Genomic DNA, 27,273 nt, shown 5'->3' with positions numbered 1-27,273 from the left:
GCTCAGGGCACCTGAAGGAGACTTGGAAGCACCTGGGCCTCACTCCTCGTATAGTTGGAGGTTCGCAGCTACCGCCACTGCCTGCGCTCCATGAGGAAGATGCTCGCCGCCGTCTCTCGCGTGTTGTCGGGCGTCGCCCAGAAGCCGGTGAGGCGGCGTGAACGACCTGGGGTGGGCGCGAGACTGGAGGACGGCAGAGGGCAGGGCGCGTGGGCTCAGTGGGCCGGGCGGGCCGGGCCTCTTGCAGCCGCGGGCTTTTGTTCAGTTTCCACGTCTTGCGCTGTACTCCTGGTTGCGAGAGTAGCGATGGTTCGGCCTCTGGCGCCGACCCGGGGGAGGGGGCGGTTTACAGGGTCCGCGTGGTGGTCAGCCGCGGCTGCAGATGTCGGACTAATTGAATCGCTCCGGAAGGGCGCGTTCGTTTACTACAGTCAGAAAAGGAGGCACTTGGGCTCCCTCGAGTGTACAGTTGACTGCCTCTTCCTGGCCCACTCATTTTAAATCTTTGTAACTTCGTTCCTCTTGACCGGGAATCCAGAGACTGAGTGGGCCCGTTCAGTCAGAAGTTTCACCATTTGCTTATCCTGTGATCTTGGGCAAGAGTTTTTGGGTTTTGTCCTTTCTGAAACATGTTGGTGCTCAGTTTTCTTATCTCTGTAACGGAGTTGAGAGTACTTACCCGTAGGGTGGTTGTGAGGCTTAAACGAGTGACAAGTATGCAGACCTTTCCCTATAGCGCTTGTTAGGTAGTAGTTGTTGTCTGTTACCTATTGTTACTGAGTGCCCAGTTTGGTATACACTTGTTGATCACCAGTGCGGGTCTCTGGAGGATTCACGCAGGGTTAGTGTCCCCAGAAACACGCCTCCTACCGTTTAGTCTTCCTCAACCTTGAGCTTTTCTTGGCAGTCAGTTCAGGAGCCCTCAAGCCGAACCCAGAGGGAGACGATCTGTCCCTTACACACCTGCTCTTAGGGTAAAAGTAGCTGAAGGAAACAGTCGTGGTGCTTGGGAGGGTGGGGTTAGAGGTTATTTGTGGCTCCAGGGTTTAGATATGCCTAGACTAAGCCTGGAGCATTTTGACCTCTAGGCACTGGGGGTAGTATTACTTGGTATAACTTCAGCCAAGCTTTGACTTGGAATTCTGGCTCTAGTGGCAACTCTGCTTGGTATGGGCAGGGAGTTTGAAAAGGTAGAAAGTGTACCCCTCTAGGAATGCTATTGATTGGCAGATACAAAGCTTGTAATGGATTAATCCTTATTAGCATGTGAGTTGAAGGACAGCCACGTTCCACTGTTCTTTATTTCTGCCTGTATGCATGACATGCCCAACATTTATTGAGCTCTTCGTGTGTGCCGGGCCCTTGGCTAGTTAATGTCCATAGCATCAATTTTAGTTGAATGTAGGTAACAGAAACATGTTTTCAACATGATAGAGGTATATAATGTAATGCGTGTATATTTGTATATAACATAATGCAGACCTAGTCCTGTATTGCATTAAATTTAAAGGATTACATTAAAAAAGTAAAACTTTGATTGAATCGGTGATGTTCTACAGGAAAAGAAAATTCGTGAGTTTTCAAATGACTGTCACCTCTGTGTCCCGAAGAGCAGAGAGAAGTCATTGTTGAAAATCAGAGCCTCATTCCTTCAACTGTCCGAAGTACTCCTGGTTGTGTTTTTGTTTTCCAGCAATATGTTGACACGAAAGGCAAATGGCGCTTCATCTTCACCTCAATAAAACTTTGGCCTTTTCAAAAATCAGATAATACAGCTCAAATCAAACAAATCAGATTTGGCTTACAATGATCTGCTAATTGGATAAAACAAGAATGGAGTGTAACTTTATTTAGTCAGAAATTCTAATTGAGAGAAAAGGCAGAAATTGATTACTGTGCAGAGCATTTCTCTTTTATTTAAAAATAATTAAAAAATTTTTTTTGTTGAGGATGAGAGACAGTGAAGGAGTTATACTTCTTTGAGCGGCCCTTCTTTTTGGCTATTTTGCATGTTTTTTTTTTTTTTTTTTTGGCTGCCTGCCCTTGTGCTGTTAAGTATACTAAGGCCCAGACACAAATATTTTAAGAATTCTTTATTAACCCTGGATTGTGGGTGAGCTGAAATTTTGTTTAATAGCTCCCACTCCCTGCAACAAAGCAAGTCAGCTAACCAGCATTTCTATAAATGGTAGTAATCATGAAAGGTTCCCAGAGTGCTCAGTGCATTTTGGGCTCTTGGGTCGACTGTGCTCATTCATCTATCAGATTTCAGATGTGTTAGCACAGGCTACTTAGCGAGTTCAGAGTGTTTGGGTTAAAATCATCACAGACATTCTGTTTTTAACCTACTCCTTTTAATGCTAAAAAGATCATTGTTAGGTGAAGGAAAAAACACTTAAAACTCTCAGATCATGGCCTAGACAAGTTTCTTGTTCCGTGAACCAGTATGGCAGATTCCCAGTAGACTGGGTTTAACACTTAAGTCAGCACATCAGATGTGAGTCCTATCAAGACAGCCAGCTTGTTACTCAAGCATAAGTGACTGAAACACATTTAAGGAACTTATTGTTTAACAAAATCATTGTATGAAGTAGTAGTAATTTAATTCATTGCCTCCTTTCAGCCAATCCACCAGAACTTTTAGAGACTGAATGCTTGCACCTGCTACAGAAAGTTGAGTCTTTAAAATGAAAGCAGAGTCCAGTGTAACTGAAGTTACTTAAGGTGCTTAAGTACCTGTGATTTCATCTTTGAATGAGGTTGAGTTTTCAGAGTGCTTATTTCAGTGTTGTGCTAGTTTCTGCTGTACAGCAAATTGACTAAGTTATACACATATATACATACTTGTAAAATATTCTTTTCTAGTATGGTTTATCCCAGGAGGTTGAGTATTGTTCCCTGTGCTATAAAGTAGGACCTTGTTGTTTCTCCAGTCTAAATGTCTTAGTTTGTATTTACTAATCTCAGACTTCCCAGTCCATCTCTCTCCCTCCCCCCAGCAATCACAAGTCTGTTCTCTGTATCTGTGAGTTTATTTCTGTTTTGTAGATAGATTCATTTGTGCCATATTTTAGATTGCACATATAAATGAAATCATATGGTGTTTGTCTTTCTTTTTCTGACTTATTCACTTGCTGTGATAATCTCTCACTGCATCCATGTTGCTGCAAATGGCATTATTTTTGTTCTTTTTTATGGCTGAGTAGTATTCCACTCTGGAGAAGGCAATGGCACCCCACTCCAGTACTCTTGCCTGGAAAATCCCATGGACAGAGGAGCCTGGTAGGCTACAGTCCAGGGGGTCGCTAAGAGTCGGACATGACTGAGTGACTTCACTTTCACTTTTCCCTTTCATGCACTGGAGAAGGAAATGGCAACCCACTCCAGTATTCTTGCCTGGAGAATCCTAGGGACAGCGGAGCCTGGTGAGCTGCCGTCTATGGGGTCACACAGAGTCGGACACGACTGAAGTGACTTAGCAGCAGCAGCAGTATTCCACTCTATATATGTACCACATCTGTATCCATTCATTCATCTGTTGATGAATATTTAAATTGATTCCACGGCTTGGCTCTTGCTATGAACATAGGGGTGCATGTATCTTTTTGAATTATCATTTTTTCCAGGTATATGCCCAGGAGTAGGATCATATGAAAATGAAAGTCGCTCAGTTGTGTCTGACTCTCTGCAACCACATGGACTATACAGTCCATGGAATTCTCCAGGCCAGAATACTGGAGTGGGTAGCTGTTCCCTTCTCCAGGGGATCTTCCCAACCTAGGGATCAAACCCAGGTCTCCTGCACTGCAGGTGGATTCTTTACTGCTGAGCCACCAGGAGGCTAGATCATATAGTTCTATTTTTACTTTTCGGAGGAACCTCCATGTTTTCCACAGTGGCTGCATCAGCTCACATTCCCATCAACAGTGTAGGAGAGTTCTCTTGTCTCTACACCCTCAGTGATGGCTGTTCTGACTGGTGTGAGGTGGTACTTCATTGTACCTTATTGTTTTGATTTGCATGTCTCTAATAATGAGTGATGTTGAGCATCTTTTCATGTGCCTACTGGCTATCTGTATGTCTTCCTTGGAGAAATGTCTATTAAGGTCTTTTGCCTGCTTTTTGATTGGGTTGTTTTTTTGTTGTTGTATGAGCTGCTTGTATCTGTTGGAAATGAAGCCCTTGTTGGTCGCATCATTTGCAAATACTTTCTCCTATTCCTTAGGTCTTTTTTATGGTCTCCTTTGCTGTGTAAAAGCTTGTAAGTTTGAATAGGTCCCATTTGTTTATTTTTGTTTTTGTTTCTATTACCTTGGGAGAGAGACCTAAGAAAACATTGGTATGATTTATGTTAGAATGTTTTACAATTTATGTCAGAGTGTTTGGCGTAAGATCTCTTTCCGGAGTTTTATGTTGTCATGTCTTATGTTTAAGTCTCTCTCTTTTTTTTTTAAGTTTTAATTTATTTATTTAGTTTTGGCTGTGCTGGGTCTTCATTGCTATGCCTGGGCTTTCTCTAGTTGCTGTGAGTGGGGGCTAGTCTGGTTGCAGTTCACATGCTTCTCATTGTGGTGGCTTCTCTTGTTGTGGAACACAGGCTGTAAGATGTGTGGGCTTCAGTGCTTGCTCTTCCCAGCCTCTAGAGCACAGGCTCACTATTTGTGCATGGGCTTGGTTGCCCCCACCGCATGTGGAATCTTCCCAGACCTGGGTTGAATCTGTGTCCCCTGTCATGGCACGTGGATTCTTAACCACTGGACCACCAAGGAAGCCCATGTTTAAGTCCTTTAAGACATTTTGACTTTATTTTTATGCCTGGTGTGAGGGTGTGTTCTAATTTCTTTCTTTTTTTTTTTTTTTAATAAATTTATTTATTTTAGTTGGGGGCTAATTACTTTACAATATTGTAATAGTTTTTGCCATACATTGACATGAATCAGCCATGGGTTTACATGTGTTCCCCTTCCCGGACCCCCCACCCACCTCCCTCCCCATCCCATCCTTCTGGATCATCCCATTGTCCCGGCCCTGAGCCCTTGTCACATGCATCGAACATGGAATGGTGCTCTGTTTCACATATGACAATACACATGTCTCAATGCCATTCTCCCAGAATGTCCCACCCTCACCTTCTCCCTCAGAGTCCATAAAATTGTTCCATGCGTCTGTGTCTCTTATTCTGTCTCGCATATAGGGTTATCGTTACCATTTTTCAAATTCCATATATATGCATTAGTATACTGTATTGTTGTTTTTCTTTCTGGCTTACTTCACTCTGTATAATGGGCTCCAGTTTCATCCATCTCAGTAGAACCGATTCAAATGTATTTTTTTTAATGGCTGAGTAATATTCCATTGTGTATATGTACCACAGCTTCCTTATCCATTCGTCTGCTGATGGACATCTAGGTTGCTTCCATGTCCTGGCTATTGTAAACAGTGCTGCGATGAACATTGGGGTACACGCGTCTCTTTCAATTCTGGTTTCCTCGGTGTATATGCCCAGCAGTGGGATTGCTGGGTCATATGGCAGTTCTATTCCCAGTTTTTTAAGGAATCTCCACACTGTTCTCCATAGTGGCTGTACTAGTTTGCATTCCCACCAACAGTGTAAGAGGGTTCCCTTTTCTCCACACCCTCTCCAGCATTTATTGCTTGTAGACTTTTGGATAGCAGCCATTCTGACTGGTGTGAAATGATACCTCATTGAGGTTTTGATTTGCATTTCTCTAATAATGAGTGATGTTGAGCATCTTTTCATGTGTTTGTTAGCCATCTGTATGTCTTCTTTGGAGAAATGTCTGTTTAGTTCTTTGGCCCATTTTTTGTTTGGGTCGTTTATTTTTCGGGAATTCAGCTGCAGAAGTTGCTTGTATATTTTTGAGATTGTTTGTCTGTTGCTTCATTTGCTATTATTTTCTCCCATTCTGAAGGCTGTCTTTTCACCTTGTTTATAGTTTCCTTTGTTGTGCAAAAGCTTTTAATTTTAATTAGGTCCCATTTGTTTATGTTTGCTTTTATTTCCAATATTCTGGGAGGTGGGTCATGGAGGATCCTGCTGTGATTTATGTCGGAGAGTGTTTTGCCTATGTTTTCCTCTAGGAGTTTTATTGTTTCTGGTCTTACGTTTAGATCTTTAATCCATTTTGAGTTTATTTTTGTGTACGGTGTTAGGAAGTGTTCTAGTTTCATTCTTTTACAAGTGGTTGACCAGTTTTCCCAGCACCACTTGTTAAAGAGATTGTCTTTTCTCCATTGTATATTCTTGCCTCCTTTGTCGAAGATAAGGTGTCCATATGTGCGTGGGTTTATCTCTGGGCTTTCTATTTTGTTCCATTGATCTATATTTCTATCTTTGTGCCAATACCATACTGTCTTGATGACTGTGGCTTTGTAGTAGAGCCTGAAGTCAGGCAGGTTGATTCCTCCAGTTCCATTCTTCTTCCTCAAGATTGCTTTGGCTATTCGAGGTTTCTTCTATTTCCATACAAATTGTGAGATGATTTGTTCTAGTTCTGTGAAAAATACCATTGGTAGCTTGATAGGGATTGCATTGAATCTGTAGATTGCTTTGGGTAGAATACTCATTTTCACTATATTAATTCTTCCAATCCATGAACACGGTATATTTCTCCATCTGCTTGTGTCCTCTTTGATTTCTTTCATCAGTGTTTTATAGTTTTCTATATATAAGTCTTTTGTTTCTTTAGGTAGATATATTCCTAAGTATTTTATTCTTTTTGATGGAATGGTGAATGGTATTGTTTCCTTAATTTCTCTTTCTGTTTTCTCATTATTGGAGTATAGGAATGCAAGGGATTTCTGTGTGTTAATTTTATATCCTGCAACTTTACTATATTCATTGATCAACTCTAGTAATTTTCTAGTAGAGTCTTTAGGGTTTTCTATGTAGAGGATCATGTCATCTGCAAACAGTGAGAGTTTTACTTCTTCTTTTCCTATCTGTATTCCTTTTATTTCTTTTTCAGCTCTGATTGCTGTGGCCAAAACTTCCAAAACTATGTTGAATAGTAGTGGTGAAAGTGGGCATCCTTGCCTTGTTCCTGACTTTAGGGGAAATGCTTTCAATTTTTCACCATTGAGGATAATGTTTGCTGTGGGTTTGTCATATATAGCTTTTATTATGTTGAGATATGTTCCTTCTATTCCTGCTTTCTGGAGGGTTTTAATCATAAATGGATGCTGAATTTTGTCAAAGGCTTTTTCTGCATCTATTGAGATAACCATATGGTTTTTTTCTTTCAATTTGTTAATGTGGTGTATTACATTGATTGATTTGCGGATGTTAAAAAAACCTTGCATTCCTGGGATAAAGCCCACTTGGTCATGATGTATGAGCTTTTTAATATGATGTTGGATTCTGTTTGCTAGAATTTTATTAAGGATTTTTGCATCTATGTTCATCAGTGATATTGGCCTGTAGTTTTCCTTTTTTGTGACATCTTTGTCTGGTTTTGGAAGTAGGGTGATGGTGGCCTCATAGAATGAGTTTGGAAGTTTACCATCTTCTGCAATTTTCTGGAAGAGTTTGAGTAGGATAGGTGTTAGCTCTTCTCTAAATTTTTGGTAGAATTCCGCTGTGAAGCCGTCTGGTCCTGGGCTTTTGTTTGCTGGAAGATTTCTGATTACAGTTTCGATTTCCGTGCTTGTGATGGGTCTGTTAAGATCTTCTATTTCTTCCTGGTTCAGTTTTGGAAAGTTATACTTTTCTAAGAATTTGTCCATTTCTTCCAAGTTGTCCATTTTATTGGCATATAGCTGTTGGTAGTAGTCTCTTATGATCCTTTGTATTTCTGTGGAGTCTGTTGTGATCTCTCCATTTTCATTTCTAATTTTGTTGATCTGATTCTTCTCCCTTTGTTTCTTGATGAGTCTGGCTAATGGCTTATCAATTTTGTTTATCTTCTCGAAAAACCAGCTTTTAGTTTTGTTGATTTTTGCTATGGTCTCTTTTGTTTCTTTTGCATTTATTTCTGCCCTAATTTTTAAGATTTCTTTCCTTCTACTGACCCTGGGGTTTTTCATTTCTTCCTTCTCTAGTTGCTTTAGGTGTAGAGTTAGTTGATTTATTTGATTTTTTTCTTGTTTCTTGAGGTACGCCTGTATTGCTATGAACCTTCCCCTTAGTATTGCTTTTACAGTGTCCCATAGGTTTTGGGTTGTTGTGTTTTCATTTTCATTCGTTTCTATGCATAATTTTATTTCTTTATTGATTTCTTCTGTGATTTGTTGGTTATTCAGAAGCGTGTTGTTTAGCCTCCATATGTTGGAACTTTTAATAGTTTTTTTCCTGTAATTGAGGTCTAATCTTACTGCATTGTGGTCAGAGAAGATGGCTGGGATGATTTCAATTTTTTTGCATTTACCAAGGCTAGATTTATGGCCCAGGATGTGATCTATCCTGTAGAAAGTTCCATGTGCACTTGAGAAAAAGGTAAAATTGATTGTTTTGGGGTGGAAACTCCTGTAAATATCAATTAAATCTAATTTGTCTATTGTATCATTTAAAGTTTGTGTTTCCTTGTTAATTTTCTGTTTAGTTGATCTATCCATATGCGTGAGTGGAGTATTAAAGTCTCCCACTATTATTGTGTTATTGTTAATTTCCCCTTTCATACTTGTTAGTATTTGCCTTATATATTGTGGTGCTCCTATGTTGGGTGCATATATATTTATGATTGTTACGTCTTCTTCTTGAATTGATCCTTTGATCTTTATGTAGTGTCCTTCTTTGTCCCTTTTCACATCCTTTATTTTAAAGTCTATTTTATCTGAAATGAGTATTGCGACTCCTGCTTTCTTTTGGTCTCCGTTTGCATGGAATATGTTTTTCCATCCTTTCACTTTCAGCCTGTGTGTGTCCCTAGTTTTGAGGTGGGTCTCTTGTAGACAGCATATATAGGGGTCTTGTTTTTGTATCCATTCAGCAACCCTTTGTCTTTTGGTTGGGGCATTCAACCCATTTACATTTAAGGTAATTATTGATAAGTATGATCCCGTTGCCATTTACTTTGTTGTTTTGAGTTCATGTTGAAACATCCTTTCTGTGTTTCCTGTTTAGAAACTCCTGTTTAGAATCTTCCCAGACCTGGGTTGAATCTGTGTCCCCTGTCATGGCACGTAGATTCTTAACCACTGGACCACCAAGGAAGCCCATGTTTAAGTCCTTTAAGACATTTTGACTTTATTTTTATGCCTGGTGTGAGGGTGTGTTCTAATTTCATTGATTTGCATGCAGTTGTCCAACTTTTCCAGCACCACTTGCTGAAGAGACTGTTTTGGTCCCATTTTATATTCTTGCCTCCCTTGTCAAAGATGAATTTACCATGGGTGTGTTGGTCTATTTCTGGGTTCTCTGTTCTCTTCCATTGATCTGTATGTCTGTTTTTGTGCCAATACTACACTGTTTTGATTACTATAGCTGGGAGAGTTAAATGTCCTGCTTTGGTTCCCCCCTGCCCGTTCAGGATTGCTTTGGTAATACTGGGTCTTTAATGGTTCCGTATAAATTTCTGGATTCGTTCTAGTTCCGTGAAAAATGTCATAGGTAATTTGATAGACATCACATTACAGTAGATTGCTTTTTGTTGTATGGCCAGTTTAGTAATAGTAATTCCTCCATTTTAGGGGCATGGGATATTCTTTCATTTCTTTGAATTATCTTCGGTTCCCTTTATTAGTGTTTTATAGTGGTCAGTGTATACGTCTTTCACCTCCTTGGTCAGGTTTGGTGTTCAGTTGCTCAGTTGTGTCCGACTCTCTGCGACCTCATGGACTGCAGCACGCCAGGCTTCCCTGTCCTTCACTACCTCCTGGAGTTTGCTTAGACTCAAGTCCATTGAGTCAATGATGCCATCCAACCATCTCATCTTCTGTCATGCCCTTCTCCTCCTACCCTCGATCTTTCCCAGCATCAGGGTCTTTTCCAGTGAGACTCTTAGCATCAGGGGGCCAAAGTATTGGAGCTTCAGCTGGAAGCTTCAGTCCTTCCAATGAATATTCAGGGTTGATTTCCTTTAGGATGGACTGGTTGGATCTTCTTGCAGTCCAAGGGACTCTCAGGAGTCTTCTCCAGCATCACAATTTGAAAGCATCAGTTCTTCAGCACTCAGCCTTCTTTATGGTCCAGCTCTCACATCTGTACATGACTACTGGAAAACCATAGCTTTGACTATACAGAACGTTGTTGGCAAAGTAATGTCTCTACTTTTTAATACACCGTCTAGGTTTGTCATTGCTTTTCTTCCAAGGAGCAGCATCTTTTAATCTCATGACTGTAGTTACCGTCCACAGTGATTTTGGAGCCCAAGAATATAAAGTCTGTCCCCATTTCCATTGTTTCCCTATCTATTTGCCATGAGGTGATGAGACTGGATGCCATGATCTTAGTTTTTTTGAATCTTGAGTTTTAAGCCAACTTTTTCACTCTCCTCTTTCACCTTCATCAAGAGGCTTAAGGTGGTGTCATCTGCATATCTGAGGTTGTTGATATGTCTCCCTTGTGATTCATCCAGCTGGGCATTTTGCATGATGTACTTTGCATCTAAGTTAAATAAGTAGGGTAACAATATACAGTCTTGACTCCCAGTTTTAAACCAGTTTGTTGTTCCATGTCCAGTTCTAACTGTTGCTTCTTGACCTCTTGACATACAGAGTTCTCAGGAGGCAGGTAAGGTGGTCTGGTATTCCCATCTCTTTTAAGAATTTTCCACAGTTTGTTGTGATCCACACAGTCAAAGGCTTTAGCGTAGTCAATGAAGCAGAAGAAAATGTTTTTCTGGAATTTCCTTGCTTTCTCTGTGTTCCAACAAATGTTGGCAATTTGATCTCTGGTTCCTCTGCCTTTTCTGAATACAGCTTGTACATCTGGAAGTTCTTGGTTCACTTACTGTTGAAGCCTAACCTGAAGGATTTTGAGAATTACCTTGCTAGCATGTGAAATGAGTGCTATTGTGAGGTAGTTTGAACCTTCTTTGGCAATGCCCCTCTTTGGGATTGGAATGAAATCTGACCTTTTTCACTCATGTGGCCACTGCTGAGTTTTCAAAATTTTCTGACATGTTGAGTGCAGCATTTTCACAGCATTATCTTTGCGGATTTGAAATAGTTCAACTGGAATTCCATCACCTCCACTAGTTTTGTTCATAGTGATGCTTCCTAAGGCCCACTTGACTTTGCATTCCAAGATGTCTGGCCTTAGGTGAGTGACCACACCATCATGATTCTCTGGGTCATGAAGATCTTTTTTGTATAGCTCTTCTGTGTATTCTTGCCACCTCTTCTTAATCTCGTCTGCTCCTGTTAGGTTCATGCCATTTCTGTCCTTTATTGTGCCTGTCTTTGTATGAAATGTTCCCTTGGTATCTCTGATTTTCTTGAGGAGATCTCTAATCTTTCCCATTCTCTTTTCCTCTATTTATATGCATTGTTCACTTAAGAAGGCTTTCTTATCTCTCCTTGCTCTTCTTTGGAACTCTGCATTCAGATGGGTATAACTTTCCTTTTCTCTTTTGCCTTCTTGCATTTCTTTTTCTTGAGTATGGTTTTGATCACCACCTTCTGTACAGTGTTACGAACCTCCATCCATAGTTCTTCAGGCACACTGTCTATCAGATCTAATCCCTTGAATCTCTTTGTCACTTCCACTGTATAATTATAAGGGATTTGATTTAGGTCATACCTGAATGGCCTAGTGGTTTTCCCTACTTTCTTCAATTTAAGTCAGAATTTTGCAGTAAGGAGTTCATTATCTGAGCCACAGTCAGCTCCTGGTCTTCTTTTTGCTGACTGTATAGAGCTTCTCCATCTTTGGCTGCAAAGAATATAATCGATCTGATTTCGGTATTGACCGTCTGGTGATGTCCATGTGTTGAGTCTTCTCTTGTGTTGTTGGAAGAGAGTGTTTGCTATGACCAGTGCGTTCTCTTGGCAAAACTCGGTTAGCCTTTGCCCTGCTTCGTTTTGTACTCCAAGGCCAGACTTGCCTGTTACTCCAGGTATCTCTTGACTTCCTACTTGTGCATTCCAGTCTCCTATGATAAATGGGTTTTCCTGGTGGCTCAGAGGGTGAAGCATCTGCCTGCAATGCGGGAGACCTGGGTTTGATTTCTGGGTCAGGAACATCCCCTGGAGAAGGAAAGGGCAACCCACTCCAGTACTCTTACCTGGAAAATCCCATGGACGGAGAAGCCTGGTAGGCTACAGTCCATAGGGTCGCAAAGAGTCGGACAGGACTGAGCAACTTCACTTTCACTTTCACTCCTATGATAAAAAGGATACCTTTTTTTTGGTGTTAGTTCTAGAAAGTCTTGTAGGTCTTCATAGGTTTATTCCTTGGTATTTTAGTTTTTAAGAGATACTGCTATTATTATTTATTTCTCCATTCCCTTTCTGATATTTCATTTTTAGTGTAAAGAAATGGAACAGATTTCTGCGTGTTAGTCTTGTATCTGCCTACCTTGCTGAATTTGTTTATCATTTTTATTAGTTTTTGTGTGGAATCTTTGGGGTTTTCTATATATAGTAGCATGTCATTTGCAAATAATCACTGTTTTATCGCTTCCCTTTCAATTTGGATACCTTTTTATTTCTTGTTCTTGTTTGATTGCTGTGGCTAGAACTTAACAATACTACGTTGAAGAGAAGTGGTGAGTGACCGACCATCCTTCCCTTGTTCCAGATTTTAGCAAGAAGGCTTTCAACTTTTCACCATTCAGTATTAACATTGGCTATTAATAAATAGCTTTTACTATTTTGAAATATGTTCCCTGTATACCCACTTTAGTAAGAGTTTTTATCATGAATGGATGTTGAATTTTTAAAAAATTGTTTAATTGGTGGAAAATTGCTTTATAGTGTTGTGTTGGTTTCTGCTGTACAACATTGTGAACCAGTCATATATATATCCCTTCTCTCCCTCCCCGCCTCGCATCCCACCCCTTTAGGTCATCATAGAGTGGGCTGGGCTCCCCATGTTATTTACAACTTCCCTCTGTTTTACACATGATTGTGTATATACTTCAATGCTCCTTCCTTAAATTTGTCCCACCTTCACCTTCCCCCGCTGTGTCCACAAGTCTGTTCTCTGCCAGGTTCATCATTACCATTTTTCTAGATTTCATATATATGGAGTAATATATGATACTTGTTTTTGCTTTCTGACTTATTACTTCACTCTGTATAAGAGGCTCTGGGGGGGGGTTGAATTTTGTTGGATGCTTTTTCTGCATCTATTGAGATGATCATGTGGTTTCTGACTTTTATTAATGTGGTGTATTACATTGATTGCATATGTTGAACCATCCTTATGAACCTGGGATTCACCACTTGGTGATGGTGTATGATTTTTTTTTAATGTGTTGTTGGATTTGGTTTGCTAATAAGTTGAGAATTTTTGTGTCTATATTCGTCAGTGATACTGGCCTGTAATTTTCTTTTTTGATGATATCTTTGTATGGTGTTGGTATCAGGATGATGGTGGCTTCCTAGAATGTGCTTGGAGGTGTTCCCTCCTCTTCAGTCTTTTGGAAGAGTTTGAGAAAATTCCCAAGTTTCTCAACTTTTTTTGTGTGTGTGTGGCAGAAGTTTTATTACAGTGAAAAAGGACAGAGAAAGTTCCTGACAGAGACACATAGACATCAGAAGGGGGACAGAGAGCGCCCCTTCTTGGTAGTCTTATCAAGGCCTTATATACTTTTACCAGACCCACTCCCACAACATACATCTTAAATTAACAAGATTAGAACTAACAATAGAAAGGTCTTACCAGCCCCACTCCCACATAAGATAATAAGATTAGTAGAAAGTTCTTGTTACAAGGAGAAACATGTTCTTGAGCAACATACATTGTTGTTATATAATCATTAATACACAGCTTAAAGAAAAGAAAAACCCTTGAGCAAGATCTGGGCTGAAAGAAAGTTAGTCTTCAAGATTGTTGTCATTAACAACTCAGAGTTTAAGAATGTCTTAGTGACTAAAACAAAGCAATGTAGAAAAATGGTTTGTTCTTTTCTCCTCCTTGAAAGCCCTGGGCCCTTTTCCTCCTTGAGGGCCCCAGACTCCTTATCAACCTACCTAAGAATTAGCTCTCTCATTCCCCCCTTTTTCTTTTAGGAGAATTATGTTGCCAAGGGAAAGGGGTGGCATTCTCATTTCATAACTTCTTCGAGCTGGTAAGGGAGACAGACTGACCCTAAATTGTTGAGGCAACATATTCTCCTAACGCTCATATTGAGGGTTTCTGATCCAAGGGCCCCAAGTAATATTTGGAGGAGGCTGTAGAAATTGTAGGGTCATGAACAATCATTTGTAACCTAAAAGCTTTCAGACAGCTAGAAACAAACCCCATTATACAGTTACAGATGTAAGGCAAAATAGTCATTAAACCAAGTTAAAACATAATAAAAATTAAAAGTCACTTTATGTCCATAGTTAAGGTACAGTGTGTTATACCAGTCCATCTTAGGGTTGTTAGATGTCATCAGATCAAGAAGAGACATCACATATGATTGTTGTTGGTGAAGCTATTCGCAGAGTTGAACGAAGTCCTTTCCTTGAAGCAGAGGAACCCACCATGTGAAGCCTTTCACTGATGAGGAGGTTGAAAAGCTGAAAGTTTGTCTTGAAGATCTCAGACAAGCTCCCAAGTTGATAGCTTAGATTAGGGACCAGGCTTGATTATTCAGAACTTTTGTGTGGCAGTTACAGTGCAAAAGGACAGAGAAAGCTTCTGACATAGACATCAGAAGTGGACAGAGAGTGGCCCCCCCAAGTTTCTCAGTTTTTTTCACTTAGGTATTTTAATGAATCGTCTTTACCCCTGACTTGTCTGAAGCATTTATTTTTAGCATTTTCACTTCTTCTAGCAATGCCATCATTATCTTTGTTGACTTTATTGGATTGTGGTATACTGATGGGTGTAGAGATGAGTAGGTAATAGCTTTCTGCCTTCTGGCTTGTACACTTAGCAGATCAACCATATCCCTTCTCACCAAGATCAAATCCAGTGTTACAGGTTGGATGGTAAGATGACACTGTGTGAACATATCAAAAGTGCTTTTGTGGGATCTGAAGAATGTGCTTCAATTCTGCATGAGAAGTGTTTGTTTACATATATGTGATGTGGCAGAATGTGGCTAAAATAGTACTAACTGATTAAATGCTTGTGATCTAACCTGGACCTTAGCCATCACATAGAGTACTTTTTCTGTGAGCAGAGTGAAAGAATGAAAAGGAAACGTTTCTCCCAGCTTGCCCCTGCCCTCAAGCATTGACAGCCCCTTGAACATCAAGAAGGGACCACTGGAACTTCTCTTGTGGTGCTGTGGGTTTGAGGAGGCAGCTCATGGGGGTGAGGTAACAGACCTTTGAGCCAGATTTGCTAGGTTTGTACCCCAGCCCTAACATTTAAGCGCTCTATGGCTTTGGGCAACTCAGTTCAGTCGCTCAGTCGTGTCCAACTCTTTGCGACCCCATGGAGTGCAGCACGCCAGGCTTCCCTGTCCATCACCAACTCCCGGAGTTTACTCAAACTCATGTCCATTGAGTCAGTGATGCCATCCAACCATCTCATCTTCTGTTGTCCCCTTCTCCTCCCGCCTTCACTCTTTCCCAGCATCAGGGTCTTTTCCATTGAGTCAGTTCTTCACATCAGGTGGCCAAAGTATTGGAGTTTCAGCTTCAGCATCAGTCCTTCCAATGAGTATTCAGGACTGATTTCCTTTAGGATGGACTGGTTGGATCTCCTTGCTGTCCAAGGGACTCAGGTAGCATGGGACTCACCAGCACAGAGACAACGCTTCAGTGAAAACTCATTGCAGGTCACACCCCTCAACTCAGATGCCCTTCTAAACCTCAGACCCATGTAGCAATGGGGATTGAGGTTAAAACACAGATGCCACTAATGTGCATACCAAATGACATGAGTCAATGACATCAGCTCCGAGACCTGTTTTGAGCCCAAGCAGTGGTCCAAGTCGCACATAGGTCACATTGCTTGATCTAACAAGAGATCAACCTCAGAACAAGGCATTTTTGATAGAATTTCACCCACTGAAAAAACAGGTGGCTAATCTGTTTTTTCCCCAGTAATAAACGAGGACTATTTATTATTTTAAAAGGGGAGTGCGGTTACTGTTTAGAGAACATCTTCTTTCTGGTGCTTCAGGAGGAGCCTCTGTCTGTTCAAATCATAAAACATCCCTCAGATCTTCACGGACGCCCTTTTAGCAAGAAAGGTACAAGAGAAAAGATATTCAGCATAAGTCAGAAAATGCTGAATATCTTTTCTCTTGTACCTTTCTTGCTAAAAGGGCGTCCGTGGTTGCTCAGTCGGTAAAGAATCTGCCTGGGTTTGATCCCTGGGTTGGGAAGATCCCCTGGAGAAGGGAACAGCTACCCACTCCAGTATTTTGGCCTGGAGAATTCCATGGACAGAGGAGCCTGGCAGGCTATGGTCCATGGGGTTGCAAAGAATCCGATATGACTGAGTGATTTTCACTTTTCTCACTAAGGTGTTTATCTAATGCTTTGAGTAGTTTAAAATATTTTTCTTATAGTACTCTTTTATACAGAAGTGATTTTCCTGAGACAGGAATTGAAACATGGGTTTATCTGAACAACAATGCTGAAAGTAAAGCTTTAGGTTGCCCAATATATCTAGTTATGACTAAGAATAGCATAAATAAACACATCCCACAGATCATCTAGTCTCTTCAAGTTTGCCATTAGCCTCATTATATTTTCACTAATTTCTTTGAAAACAAAGTGACAAACTAGATGGGTTTGGGTTTTGCTCCCTTTTTCTGCTGTCCGCCTTCAGATGTGTGTACAATCGTGTTTCATTGGCCAAAGTATTTTGGAAGAAAGGATCCCAACACAGTGACCAGATGGAAGATAAAGCCCATGAATGTGTTAGGGTTCTTGAGTTCTAGGGCTCCATCCTGATAACCGATTAGTAAGAATAATAACTCAAAAAAAAAAAAAAAACCCAGACAGTAAAAAGTACTGATATACTTGTGTATTTTGATCTTTCAAGGCAAGCAGAGTGCTGGTGGCATCCCGTCATTTTGCAAATGATGCTACTTTTGAAATTAAGGTAAGAGGTGTTTTGCTTTCTGTTGAAATTTTTTCCACAGGTAGACGTTGATGTGTAGTTTTACCTTTGTGATAGAGCATTTTGATAATCATGCATTTTCACCATCTTATTCCAAGTGTTCTAGAATCAAAGATGCAGAGGAGTTCAGCAAAAATTAGAATTTACTCCTTTCATGTAGCAGCTTGTTGGTAGTTTGGAGCAGGAGCACAAGCTAAAAAAAATTAAAGACCTACTCTAAGATTTAGAAAGTTTTCTTTGAATCTATAATTCAGTTGACCTAGAGGTTTTCAGTGAAAGTCATCTTAGAAAGATTTCCTTCTTCCAAAACCCCATTTCATTGCACAGTGAGTTTTAAGAACGAATCAGAAGTAATGTGCAGCATTTCTGACATGCTTCTCTGCTGGTGTTCAAGTTAAAAAACAGTAAAGATTGTAAATATTTAAGTTAACTATTTTGAGTTACATCTTAGAATGGGTTAGCAGTGTTTACACTGTAATGACTGAGGGATAATTGTCTGATTTCATTTCAGAAATGTGATCTTCACCGGCTGGAAGAGGGCCCTCCTGTCACTACAGTGCTTACCAGGGAGGATGGGCTCAAATACTACAGGATGATGCAGACTGTTCGCCGAATGGAGTTAAAAGCAGATCAGCTGTATAAACAGAAAATTATTCGTGGTTTCTGTCACTTGTGTGATGGTCAGGTGAGTGGTAGTTTTGTCAGAAAGCTATGTTACTTTGGAATTTAAGTATAGTGTGTGTTTTTTGGCTGTTACCCTACCTTATTTGTCTGAAGGATTTGAGGCTAGTATTTCAGAATAAAAATGAAAACGTGAAGACTTGCTAGGATGCTTATGCTAAAGAATTTAGTCATGTATCACACTGCTGATTTCCTCTTCCACTATGGCGTTACGATCACCTGCACTGGATATACTTTTGGAGAAAAGGGTTTTTGTTTTGTGGGTTTAGGACAAGGTTTACAAAACCAAATGCCTACCAGGGACCAATTAGGTAGAATAAATGAGTGAAGGCTGCCAGTTAGAGGAAGAGTTGAGAATGGTGACAGGAATTGGTGGTGAACTGGAACAGACAGGTCCCACTTGCAAAATAAGTCATAACGATACCAGACAGTTGGTGCCATGTGGAAATACAGAGTTAATGCTTCCTGTTGTTTGTCTTCGAAGGAAGACAGAAGTCTCCATTTTCATATGAAATTCTCCCAATATTTTGATGTAGACATCTGATGCAGGATTTCCTCAAGTCCCGTACAGGCTTAAAAGAAACAGCACATCTGTGGATTGCCAGTTTATGGCTGTGGCTTGGGCTTTACTTGTGGTTATGAATGCGTTCTAAGCCAAATGTTTCATAATAATCAAGGAAGCCTGTTAACTAGAAATGTGTACTGTATTGACTCACTGATGCTTCTTCCTTGAATGCAGGAAGCTTGTTGTGTAGGTCTGGAGGCCGGCATCAACCCCACAGACCATCTGATCACAGCGTACCGGGCTCATGGCTTTACCTTTACTCGTGGACTCTCTGTCCGGGAGATTCTCGCAGAGCTTACAGGTTTGCTATTAATTTACAAAAACGGGGAATTGAGTGAATTAAGTTTTCAAATCTCCAATAAAGATGCTGTTTATAAGTTAACATTAAAACTTTTTTTTTATTAAAACCTTTTTGATGTTTTTTTAAAAAAAGCTGAGAAACCAGGAGAAAAAAAAACTTCTCGCTTTGGGTGCTCTGGTACCTCTATCGTGCTTTTGAGTAAACGGACCATTTTTGAGGTTATCTGGCCTCTTGGGTAAAAAGGTCAGCTCCATAAAATCAGAGTAGTGTTTATCACTCAAGCATGCCAACAGAAATCTAGCAGCCAGAGAAAGTAAATTGAGTATAAGTATTTCATTGTGTAGAAATGAAATTGTAGGAGTCTTCTTAATAGTACCTCTGTCCCCCTTGACTCGTACACCAGTGTAGGAGAAATTGGAAGATGTTTTTAATGGGCCCCCCCCAAAAATGTCTAGAGTAGCACGCTAACATCTAAAGAAAACTTGGTGATTTGAGAGCTGGAAAGATTTATGGGACTGGTCTAACCTTCGTTATAAAAGGGCCAGGAGACAAGGAGGACTATATATTTACTTTGAGGGACACATGGTTATATAGTTGAGCTGGTCTCTTGATTTCTAATGGTTGAGCCAGCGCAAATACTCATGGTGTGGTTTTGTTTTATATGTTTGGTGTTTGATATGTCACGTTTGTGTGCTGCCATGTATAGGACGAAGAGGTGGTTGTGCTAAAGGAAAAGGAGGATCGATGCATATGTATGCCAAGAATTTCTACGGAGGCAATGGCATCGTGGGAGCTCAGGTAGCTGAGGACTGGGATTGCATCATTTCCTGGGTTTGGCCCTGGCCCACATCTTTGCAATATTTTGTACCCCGGAGGATGTCTCTCTGAAGTACTTGGGGGGCATGATGTGTTTTAAATGACCTGTTGCTTTCATACTCTATTATTTGACCATTTAATAGAGTTGGACAATGATTTAAAGATTTTCCTTTTTAGGTATTTGCTGTTTTACAAGTAAGCAAGAGCCTCTAGCAATAGAGCTATACCTTTGTCTTTTAATTGATATTGAAGTACCTTAATTGCTCAGTCACATCCTCTTCGCCACAGCCCTCTCCCTGCTGTAGATAGTGCTGGTGCTGGTACCAGACCAGGAGAGGCAAGAGGTCAGGATCTTAAGGGCCTAGTTTGAATCTAAAGCCAGCTTCTGTGGTTGTGCCATCCTCTTTGTTCTCATCAGTTAGTAAATAATGAACAAGTAGAGGTATAAAATCATATCTAGATTGTTAAGTTTACTTTCTACTATATTAAGGTTTTAGCATCTGGGGTTTTGTTGTTTGAGGTATTTTTTTTTAACCCTTGGTTTGCTGGGGGGGTGCTTTTAGGATTGATAGTTGAAACTTTGAATGCAGAAATGTTATTGCTTAATGGTTGAAATAGAACACAATAATACAATAGCGTTTACTTGTGTTACTTTGCCAGTTTACAATTTGAGGGGTGGGGTAAGCAGAGATAGGGTTGGGTAGGGAAGAGTTTGTAGGGACTGTGTCATTTCTATCTCATATTCTGGTCAGGAGCTAACGTTCGTAGCATTAATTTCTTCCCTCATGGATTTCTGTGGTTCCTTTCTTGCTTGTCCTCAATATTAGGTGCCCTTGGGAGCTGGGATTGCTCTGGCCTGTAAGTATAATGGAAAAGACGAGGTCTGTTTGACTTTGTATGGTGATGGCGCTGCTAATCAGGTGAGTGCCTCTTCGCAGTGGTGTCCAAAGTGTTGAATATTCATAGTTCAGTTTGTGGCAAAGCAGTGTATCAATTACTAGGTTGAAATGGCCATTTATATGGCAGGCTAAAATTTGGTTTTGTGGCCACATTAGAGATTTACATCTTGGCATTGTTTCACAAGCGATTTGTATGGGTGTACTCTTAAGATGCCGGAGTCCCGCTAGAACGGCTCCCAACATTAAGAGGATGCTCACCTTTGTTCTATGTCAGTACTCCCCAGACTCTGTTGAAGGAGTAGTTTACACTGTAACCCTTTGCAAACCAATTCCTAAACCAGTACTGTGATGTGCAGACTCATTCTCTTGAATGCCAAGGCATTTTCAGACTCCTCTCATAGTTTTTGAGCCCTGACTCTTCCTATTCTTCTGTCATGGGCTGAGGAATCACCAGTCTGTGGGTGACACCCTGTGAGGCCTTGCTCTGGATGCTGATTCTCAGACACTGGTTATCCAGAGGGTCTCATAGGATTTATAATTGAGCATAAAAAAACACCAAAAAACTAGGTAGCTGCAGTACATTTCTACATGTTGGTCTTTTCCCAGTGTACTCTATACTGCTGTCTCAGCCCCACAGAAGCAAGTAGAAGTATTTGGTTTGTCACTTCCTTAGGTGCAAAAAAATGAGTTTGCTGCACCCCCCCCCCCCCCACACACACTTTGCCTCAGAATCTGGGTTGTAGGTGAGGCATTTCATCTTTTATGAGAGCTTTCTCTTGCTGAGTAGAGCAGTGGCTTTGGGGGATGATGAAGTTGAGAGAAAAACAGCACAATGAAACCACTTGAACTTTTTATTTGTACTTCCAGGGTCAGATATTCGAAGCTTATAATATGGCAGCTTTGTGGAAATTGCCTTGTATTTTCATCTGTGAGAATAACCGCTATGGGATGGGAACATCTGTGGAGAGAGCAGCAGCCAGCACTGATTACTACAAGAGAGGCGACTTTATTCCTGGGCTGAGGGTAAGGACACCGGTGGTAGAGCTGGGGCGGCGTTCTTGGCCTGATGTCTCACATCAAAGGAAGGGTTCTACTTTCTTAGTGGATGAACAGGTCATAGGAAAAGAAAACTATTTTAGGCAGTTGGAGTTAAGCTCTGCCCTTTTTATCTTTGAACTTTTATGAAGTATAGTTGATTTACAATGTTGTGTTTGAATCTTTCCTACTTATTGACAGGTAGATGGAATGGATATCCTGTGTGTCCGGGAGGCCACAAAATTTGCAGCTGCCTATTGTAGATCTGGAAAGGTAAGATTTTTTTTTGCCTCTAAGCTAGAGATTTCTAATGGCATTTATCTGTCTTAAAAGTTGAAAGAAGTGCCTCCTGTGTCCATTGTGGCAATTTAGGGGTAGCTGCTAATTGAGGTGTATAAGATAGAAGCAGGATCCACTTGAGTCAGTTGGGTCCCTTTATAAATAACATGGTCTTGGTAGCTCACATCCTAGGAAACACTCCATGTTTCCCCCATTTGGGGTAAATCTTTTCTTCCAGTGTTCCCTCAGCATTCTGCCTCTGTCTGTGTTGTGACAATCTATTTTGCCTTTTGGTTCATTATGTGCCTCCACACCCCCTATCCCACCTTAATGATAAGCCCCTTGAGTGAAGAGATTATGGACTCCCACAATGCCCAGCACAGAACTGTGCTTATATAATAGGCATTCAGTATAAATTTGTTTTCTATAAATTAATGTTTAAATTATGTAGTCTTATTGTTTTAGTCCTAAGGATCTTGACCTTTCCAGTTACAGCAGTGGAGGGAGAAGGAAACAGTGAGATTGGCCTAAAAAGAGGCTTACCTGCTATTTGAACTGGTGGGAGGATGTTCTTCTCCCTAAATCACTGTTCCACAACCCAGAAAGCAGACCTCTAAGATAATAAGTCCCTCTTAAAAATAAGGAGGATGAAAGATGCTGTAAATAGGTATTAGAAATGAGAAGAGATAACTGAATCAGTCAACTAAGAAGAAATTCTTGACAACTCAGATCTGATCAGAGTAGTTGATAGGGTGTATATTTGAGGCTATGCCCATTGTCTCGCCTAACCTCCATTGGGTTCTGTTTTAGGGGCCTATACTGATGGAGCTGCAGACTTACCGTTACCATGGACACAGCATGAGTGATCCTGGAGTGAGGTAGGGTAAAGGAAAAACTGAGTGTGGTGTCCAAAGTAGATGGGCTTAGAGTGGTACTGCTTACATGAAAAAGCAAAAAAGCATTTCAAACTTTACTTTTGAATCCAGACACCAGTTGGCTTCATGCATTGATTTAGTAGTTTAGTCTGAGCCTGAAAACAGTGCTTTATAATAAGTTGGTTCCAATCTAGAAAGCATTCTGGAAACCTCTACACTATATATTGTGTACATGTTAACATGAGTACCAATAAAAAAACAATTGTAGGAAGGAATTGTGAGGAATAGTTACCTAAAGCAGGTCTGATGGTAAGAGTAGCATACTTGGGAGTGTTTACCTTTTGTAGGCATTACCTCAGATGCTCCCAGGGCATATTCCTCCATTTGAAAATGTTCTGGCTGGTATGGTGCAAGACCAAGTAGCAGAAGGGATATTCCATGTGTTGAAATAGATGAGTCAAAAAAAAAAAATAGTGACAAAAGTCCTAACTCCAGCACGAAATGCTGCAGTCCTGGAGTGTGGCATAATTGAAGAGTAGATTTACTTAAAGTAAGCCGTAAGAAGTCTTTTAGAGTGTAGGCTAAAGGTCTAAGGGAAAATGTTATAAAGAATGACTTTTATGGGAAAAAGCACTTTGTGTAATTCTGCTGTTTAAAAACAATGGTAGAGCCTTTTCTTTTAGTATTATTTCAGATAATGTAGGACAAGGATCAACTATACATTCAAGAATTGGAACTCCTCCTCTCCAGGCTTTTGCCAGCTATGCTGCTCTGGGGTCTTAAAGGAGAAAGGAAAGGCACAATTTTTTCCTGGTTAGCATTCTCCTGTCTCCAAGGTTATAGCTATCACCCCAGAAAACCATCTCCCCTGTCTTCACCCACTTAAAGAGCCTCCATCACTACCTTCATGCCCTACATCTAGATTAAAGAAGCAGATAGCAACTGGGCTCCTGTTGTCAGAATGCCAGAGAAGCCCAGCCAATTGCCACTGTAGAGTTTAGACAGAGCAGCTTACAGAATGTTAGGATGCGCTCTTGTATTTTGAAGTATAATTCTACCCTTCCAGGGAGATGTAAGTATTGACATGGTGCTGTGTTTCACAGACTGTCTGCGCTACTGGAACTGTTCTTACTTGTCACTCTGGTTCCCTCCCCAGTTACCGTACCCGGGAAGAGATTCAGGAGGTGAGAAGCAAGAGTGACCCTATCATGCTCCTCAAGGACAGGATGGTGAACAGCAATCTTGCCAGTGTGGAAGAATTAAAGGTACACTTACTCTAAGGGTTTTCACAGTTGCCTCTCTCAAATTTTGAGCAGTTTTTCTCTACACAAAAAGCTGCCACTCTTAGGTGAACTAGGTAAGTAAAAGGGAAAGTACACACTGTATTCTCACAGGGCATTCATCAGTCATATTGATGAAGCTTTTAAACTCCAATAGCACAGTTCTTCTTTCCTGTAAATACACTTGAGGTTTTTAAATGTTCCCTCGCCAGGGTGTATGTTTCTGTCTCTACTTCAGAATATTTCTTTCTAGATCATTGTTATTTTTACCATAATACTACCTTAAGTATACTTCTAGTACTAGTAAAAGAGTTGGACTACTTGGTACCTAAGAGGTGTATCTTCAAAAAAAAAATCTCTTGAACTGTAATCTGATTTTTAGGAAATTGATGTGGAAGTGAGAAAAGAAATTGAGGATGCTGCTCAGTTTGCTACCGCTGATCCTGAACCACCTTTGGAAGAACTTGGCTATCACATCTACTGCAACGATCCACCTTTTGAAGTCCGGGGTGCAAACCAGTGGATCAAATTTAAGTCCATCAGTTAAGGCGAGATACACACACCTTCAGTGGGTTATTTGGCAGTAACTGTAAGGGATGCTTTGTGTTCTCAACTTTGTCAAGGAGGAAAACCCATAGAGAGAAGGCGTGTAGATTGAGATAGTGTTGCATGTGGTTGGTACAGTGTTGCATTAAAAGAGGTGATTGCACACTTAAGGTTATTTTAGTTATATAGGTCTAAAATAGGTAATAGTTTGCTTAACTCTCCGAATTATTTCTTTAAAATATAGTTCTATTTGATTTAGTTGTATACTAGTTTTAACACATACTTCAGTTACTAAGGGCTTCCCTTGCGGCTCAGCTGGTAAAGAATCCTCCTGCAATGTAGGAGACCCCAGTTTGATTCCTGGGTCGGGAAGATCCCCTGGAGAAGGGAAAGGCTACCCACTCCAGTATTCTGGCCTGGAGAATTCCATGGACTGTATAGTCCATGGGGTCGCAAAGAGTTGGACATGAGTGAGCAACTTTCATTTTAACTTAGTTACTAAAAGGAAAAACAATTCCTTGTATGCCTGTCCAACTCTGCCACCACCTTGTGGGGGGGGTCAGGGTCCTGTCCCTCGCAGTGCCCAACAGCTTACCTAGTGTACCCTAATGTGCACACACGCCCCTGTTTGTTAGTGTGCATGTTGGTGCTGAAGCCTGTTCACACTGAATCATCATTTCTCCTTAATAAAACACAATTATTTATTATAACTTGGCAGGGGTGGAAGGACAATTGCATGTTTAAATATAACTGCTTCGTTTCAAAGGATGTTTAAATATAACTGCTTCATTTCAAAGGCCAAATAAGTTAGTTTTCTCCATTTATACATTCAATATAAATATGAAGCTATTTTCTTAACAGTTTTCTATTTACAGTCATATCAAACATTAAATACAAGGCATAGTCTTATCGATTTTGTCTTTTTCTAATTTTAAGTGCAATTCCAGTTAATGTACGGAATGTATAATTGAAACAGTGGTGATTCCCAGCCTTTTTGTTAAACACCTATTGTTCCACCTTTCCAGCAAATGTTTGAAGTTAAAGAAAGAATCCCATAATACTTTTTGGGATGTCAAAAGACCAAGTTTTTACAGTCAAAGTTCTCAAAATACATACAGTTATACTAACCTTTAAAACATGTTGAGAAATAAAATATTAACATTTTTTCCATAATTCTTTAGAACTTCAAGCTCTTAATTTGTTCAGTGAACAGTGGTGTTTTCCTTGTGGAATCACAGCAGGGTTGGTGTGTATGTAACAGAAGCTTTAACAAAGATGGCAGCTCTGGGCTCCCTCTATCCCTCCCCTGGCTGATTATTAAGCCTCATCTTGGGTTGCTGGGGCCCCCTGAGCCCGTCTTCTATACTGGGAGACTGCAGTCCAGAGCCTGCAGAGAAGACCACCACTACGAAACAAACAGAAGTCTTCTTTAGAGTGAGTCATAAGAAAAGATAACTTCAAAGCAATACCACACAATACTTCTTTAGGAGCCCTTATGGCAAAAGCTATAGTATGTACTTCTAGACTTTTGGCTAGTTTTGCTGGCTAGTCTTAAAAATAGTCCCTAACTTAAAAACTAAAATAGAGATATGTTCCCTTCACATATGGAGGTGAAATTTCTGCCCCAGCATGAGTGGGATGTGGCCTTAGAGGTATGTACAGGAGTGCCAGGGCATCTGTGCAAAGTAGGCTATTAAAGATGACCAGTGGAGGAGGATGAAAGGGTTTGAGTGTAGCCTGCTGTCAAACTCCTGTCTTTCCTCATTCCACTCCCAGCCTGGCAGTCTGTTGACTTGGCCTACTGGGCCTTTAGCTTCTGCTCCCTCTCAGCTTTTCCCCAACTTTACCCCTGGAAACTCCAGAGTTTGGAATGAGGTTGGGTAGTTTTTGTTTTCTGACTAAGGGAAAGGGGGAAAGTTACCAGCACTTTGTTTTCTACTGCTTTTATGTAAAAGCCTAACCACACCAAAAAAGTTGTTTTCTGTTACACAAAATGTTTTGAGGCTATTCTTACCGTAGTCTAAGGTACCTTAGGTCTTCCTTAGTGATATCATTAAGAATATCAGACAGTGTGTAACCCTCTTCAAGAATCTGAAACAAAGATCACATACATCAAGAACTAAGCAGCTTTGTAATAACAGCCTAGGAATGGTTTGGGTCTCAGCTTACCTTTTCAATTGTTCTTGTATCCGCTCCTTGCAGTTGCAACCAGTCGACAAGCTCTTTATCTGTTCTCTGCTCATGAGACCCAGGAGGGGACACTGAGTTCTCTGTAATGATTAGAAATGTGTTATGTTGTATACTGATGTGTAACAGTAAAAGTCTTTGAGGAGCAAGTTGGATGAAATAAACTATTCCAGAATGTAATTGTGCTGTGAAAAGGAAACGGACTAAGCTTAGCTCAGCTACACACTGCATAAGAGTCCACAGTCCTTGGCGTCACTTTACAGAGATTAAAGGTATCATACATAAATATTTTAGTTAGTTTGGAGTTTGATACGTTATCTACCACTTTAAATGTGTTTTTCCATCTTTAAAATGCCTTTTTTTAAGGAATCATATCCCTTAAGTACACTGGAATTCAAATGAGGAGATAGGTTTCAATACTGAGTTTTGCATCACAGCTTATCCACTCCACATTCCAAGAGGCAGCTGGAGCCCTTGTGTAGGTGGCACCAATTGCTTAAGGCTGGTTGACTGAGGTATACCTTAGTCAGTAAACCACCCTTTTTAGGTATGCAGTGCTGAGAACTTTGCTAAAGCACAGATAAGGAACCACCACTACAATCAAGATAGAGAAATTTCTCTATCACCCCAAAAGTTCTTGGGGCCTTCTATAATGAGTCCTCCCCCACCCAT

General features: G+C 40.5%; 2 protein-coding genes across 12 annotated transcripts in view; one reads left to right on the top strand and one right to left on the bottom strand.

Moving 5' to 3' along the window:
- Positions 1 to 26,781, top strand: PDHA1 (pyruvate dehydrogenase E1 subunit alpha 1). 3 transcript variants are annotated; one of them, XM_081566049.1, is made up of 11 exons: positions 1 to 147; positions 17,060 to 17,119; positions 17,649 to 17,822; positions 18,558 to 18,684; positions 19,391 to 19,482; positions 20,328 to 20,420; positions 21,267 to 21,422; positions 21,636 to 21,707; positions 22,524 to 22,591; positions 23,745 to 23,853; positions 24,251 to 26,781. In XM_081566049.1, the coding sequence occupies exons 1-11, from the start codon at positions 91 to 93 to the stop codon at positions 24,413 to 24,415; spliced, it is 1,173 nt and encodes a 390-aa protein (XP_081422175.1). In that variant the 5' UTR covers positions 1 to 90; the 3' UTR covers positions 24,416 to 26,781. The 3 variants fall into 3 exon arrangements, with proteins under 3 accessions (XP_081422175.1, XP_081422177.1, XP_081422176.1); XM_081566051.1 differs by having other exon boundaries at positions 17,060 to 17,159; positions 17,624 to 17,822; XM_081566050.1 differs by having other exon boundaries at positions 17,060 to 17,159; positions 17,602 to 17,822.
- The window catches only part of MAP3K15 (mitogen-activated protein kinase kinase kinase 15), a 150,495-nt gene continuing 148,312 nt past the window's right edge, over positions 25,091 to 27,273 (bottom strand). For all 9 annotated transcript variants that reach the window (XM_081566045.1, XM_081566047.1, XM_081566046.1 and 6 more), the window contains 3 exons: positions 26,584 to 26,684; positions 26,429 to 26,505; positions 25,091 to 25,819 (listed from right to left, as the gene is read on the bottom strand). In XM_081566045.1, the coding sequence (XP_081422171.1) occupies positions 25,732 to 25,819; positions 26,429 to 26,505; positions 26,584 to 26,684 (266 nt within the window). In that variant the 3' untranslated portion in view covers positions 25,091 to 25,731. The remainder of the gene's footprint in view (positions 25,820 to 26,428; positions 26,506 to 26,583; positions 26,685 to 27,273) is intronic.

Source organism: Giraffa tippelskirchi, chromosome X (genome assembly GCF_054371585.1).
Source record: "Giraffa tippelskirchi isolate mGirTip1 chromosome X, T2T-mGirTip1v1.2.pri, whole genome shotgun sequence".
Lineage (NCBI taxonomy): Eukaryota > Metazoa > Chordata > Mammalia > Artiodactyla > Giraffidae > Giraffa > Giraffa tippelskirchi.
Note: the sequence above shows the minus strand (reverse complement) of the source record. Positions and strands in the feature narration are given on the sequence as shown.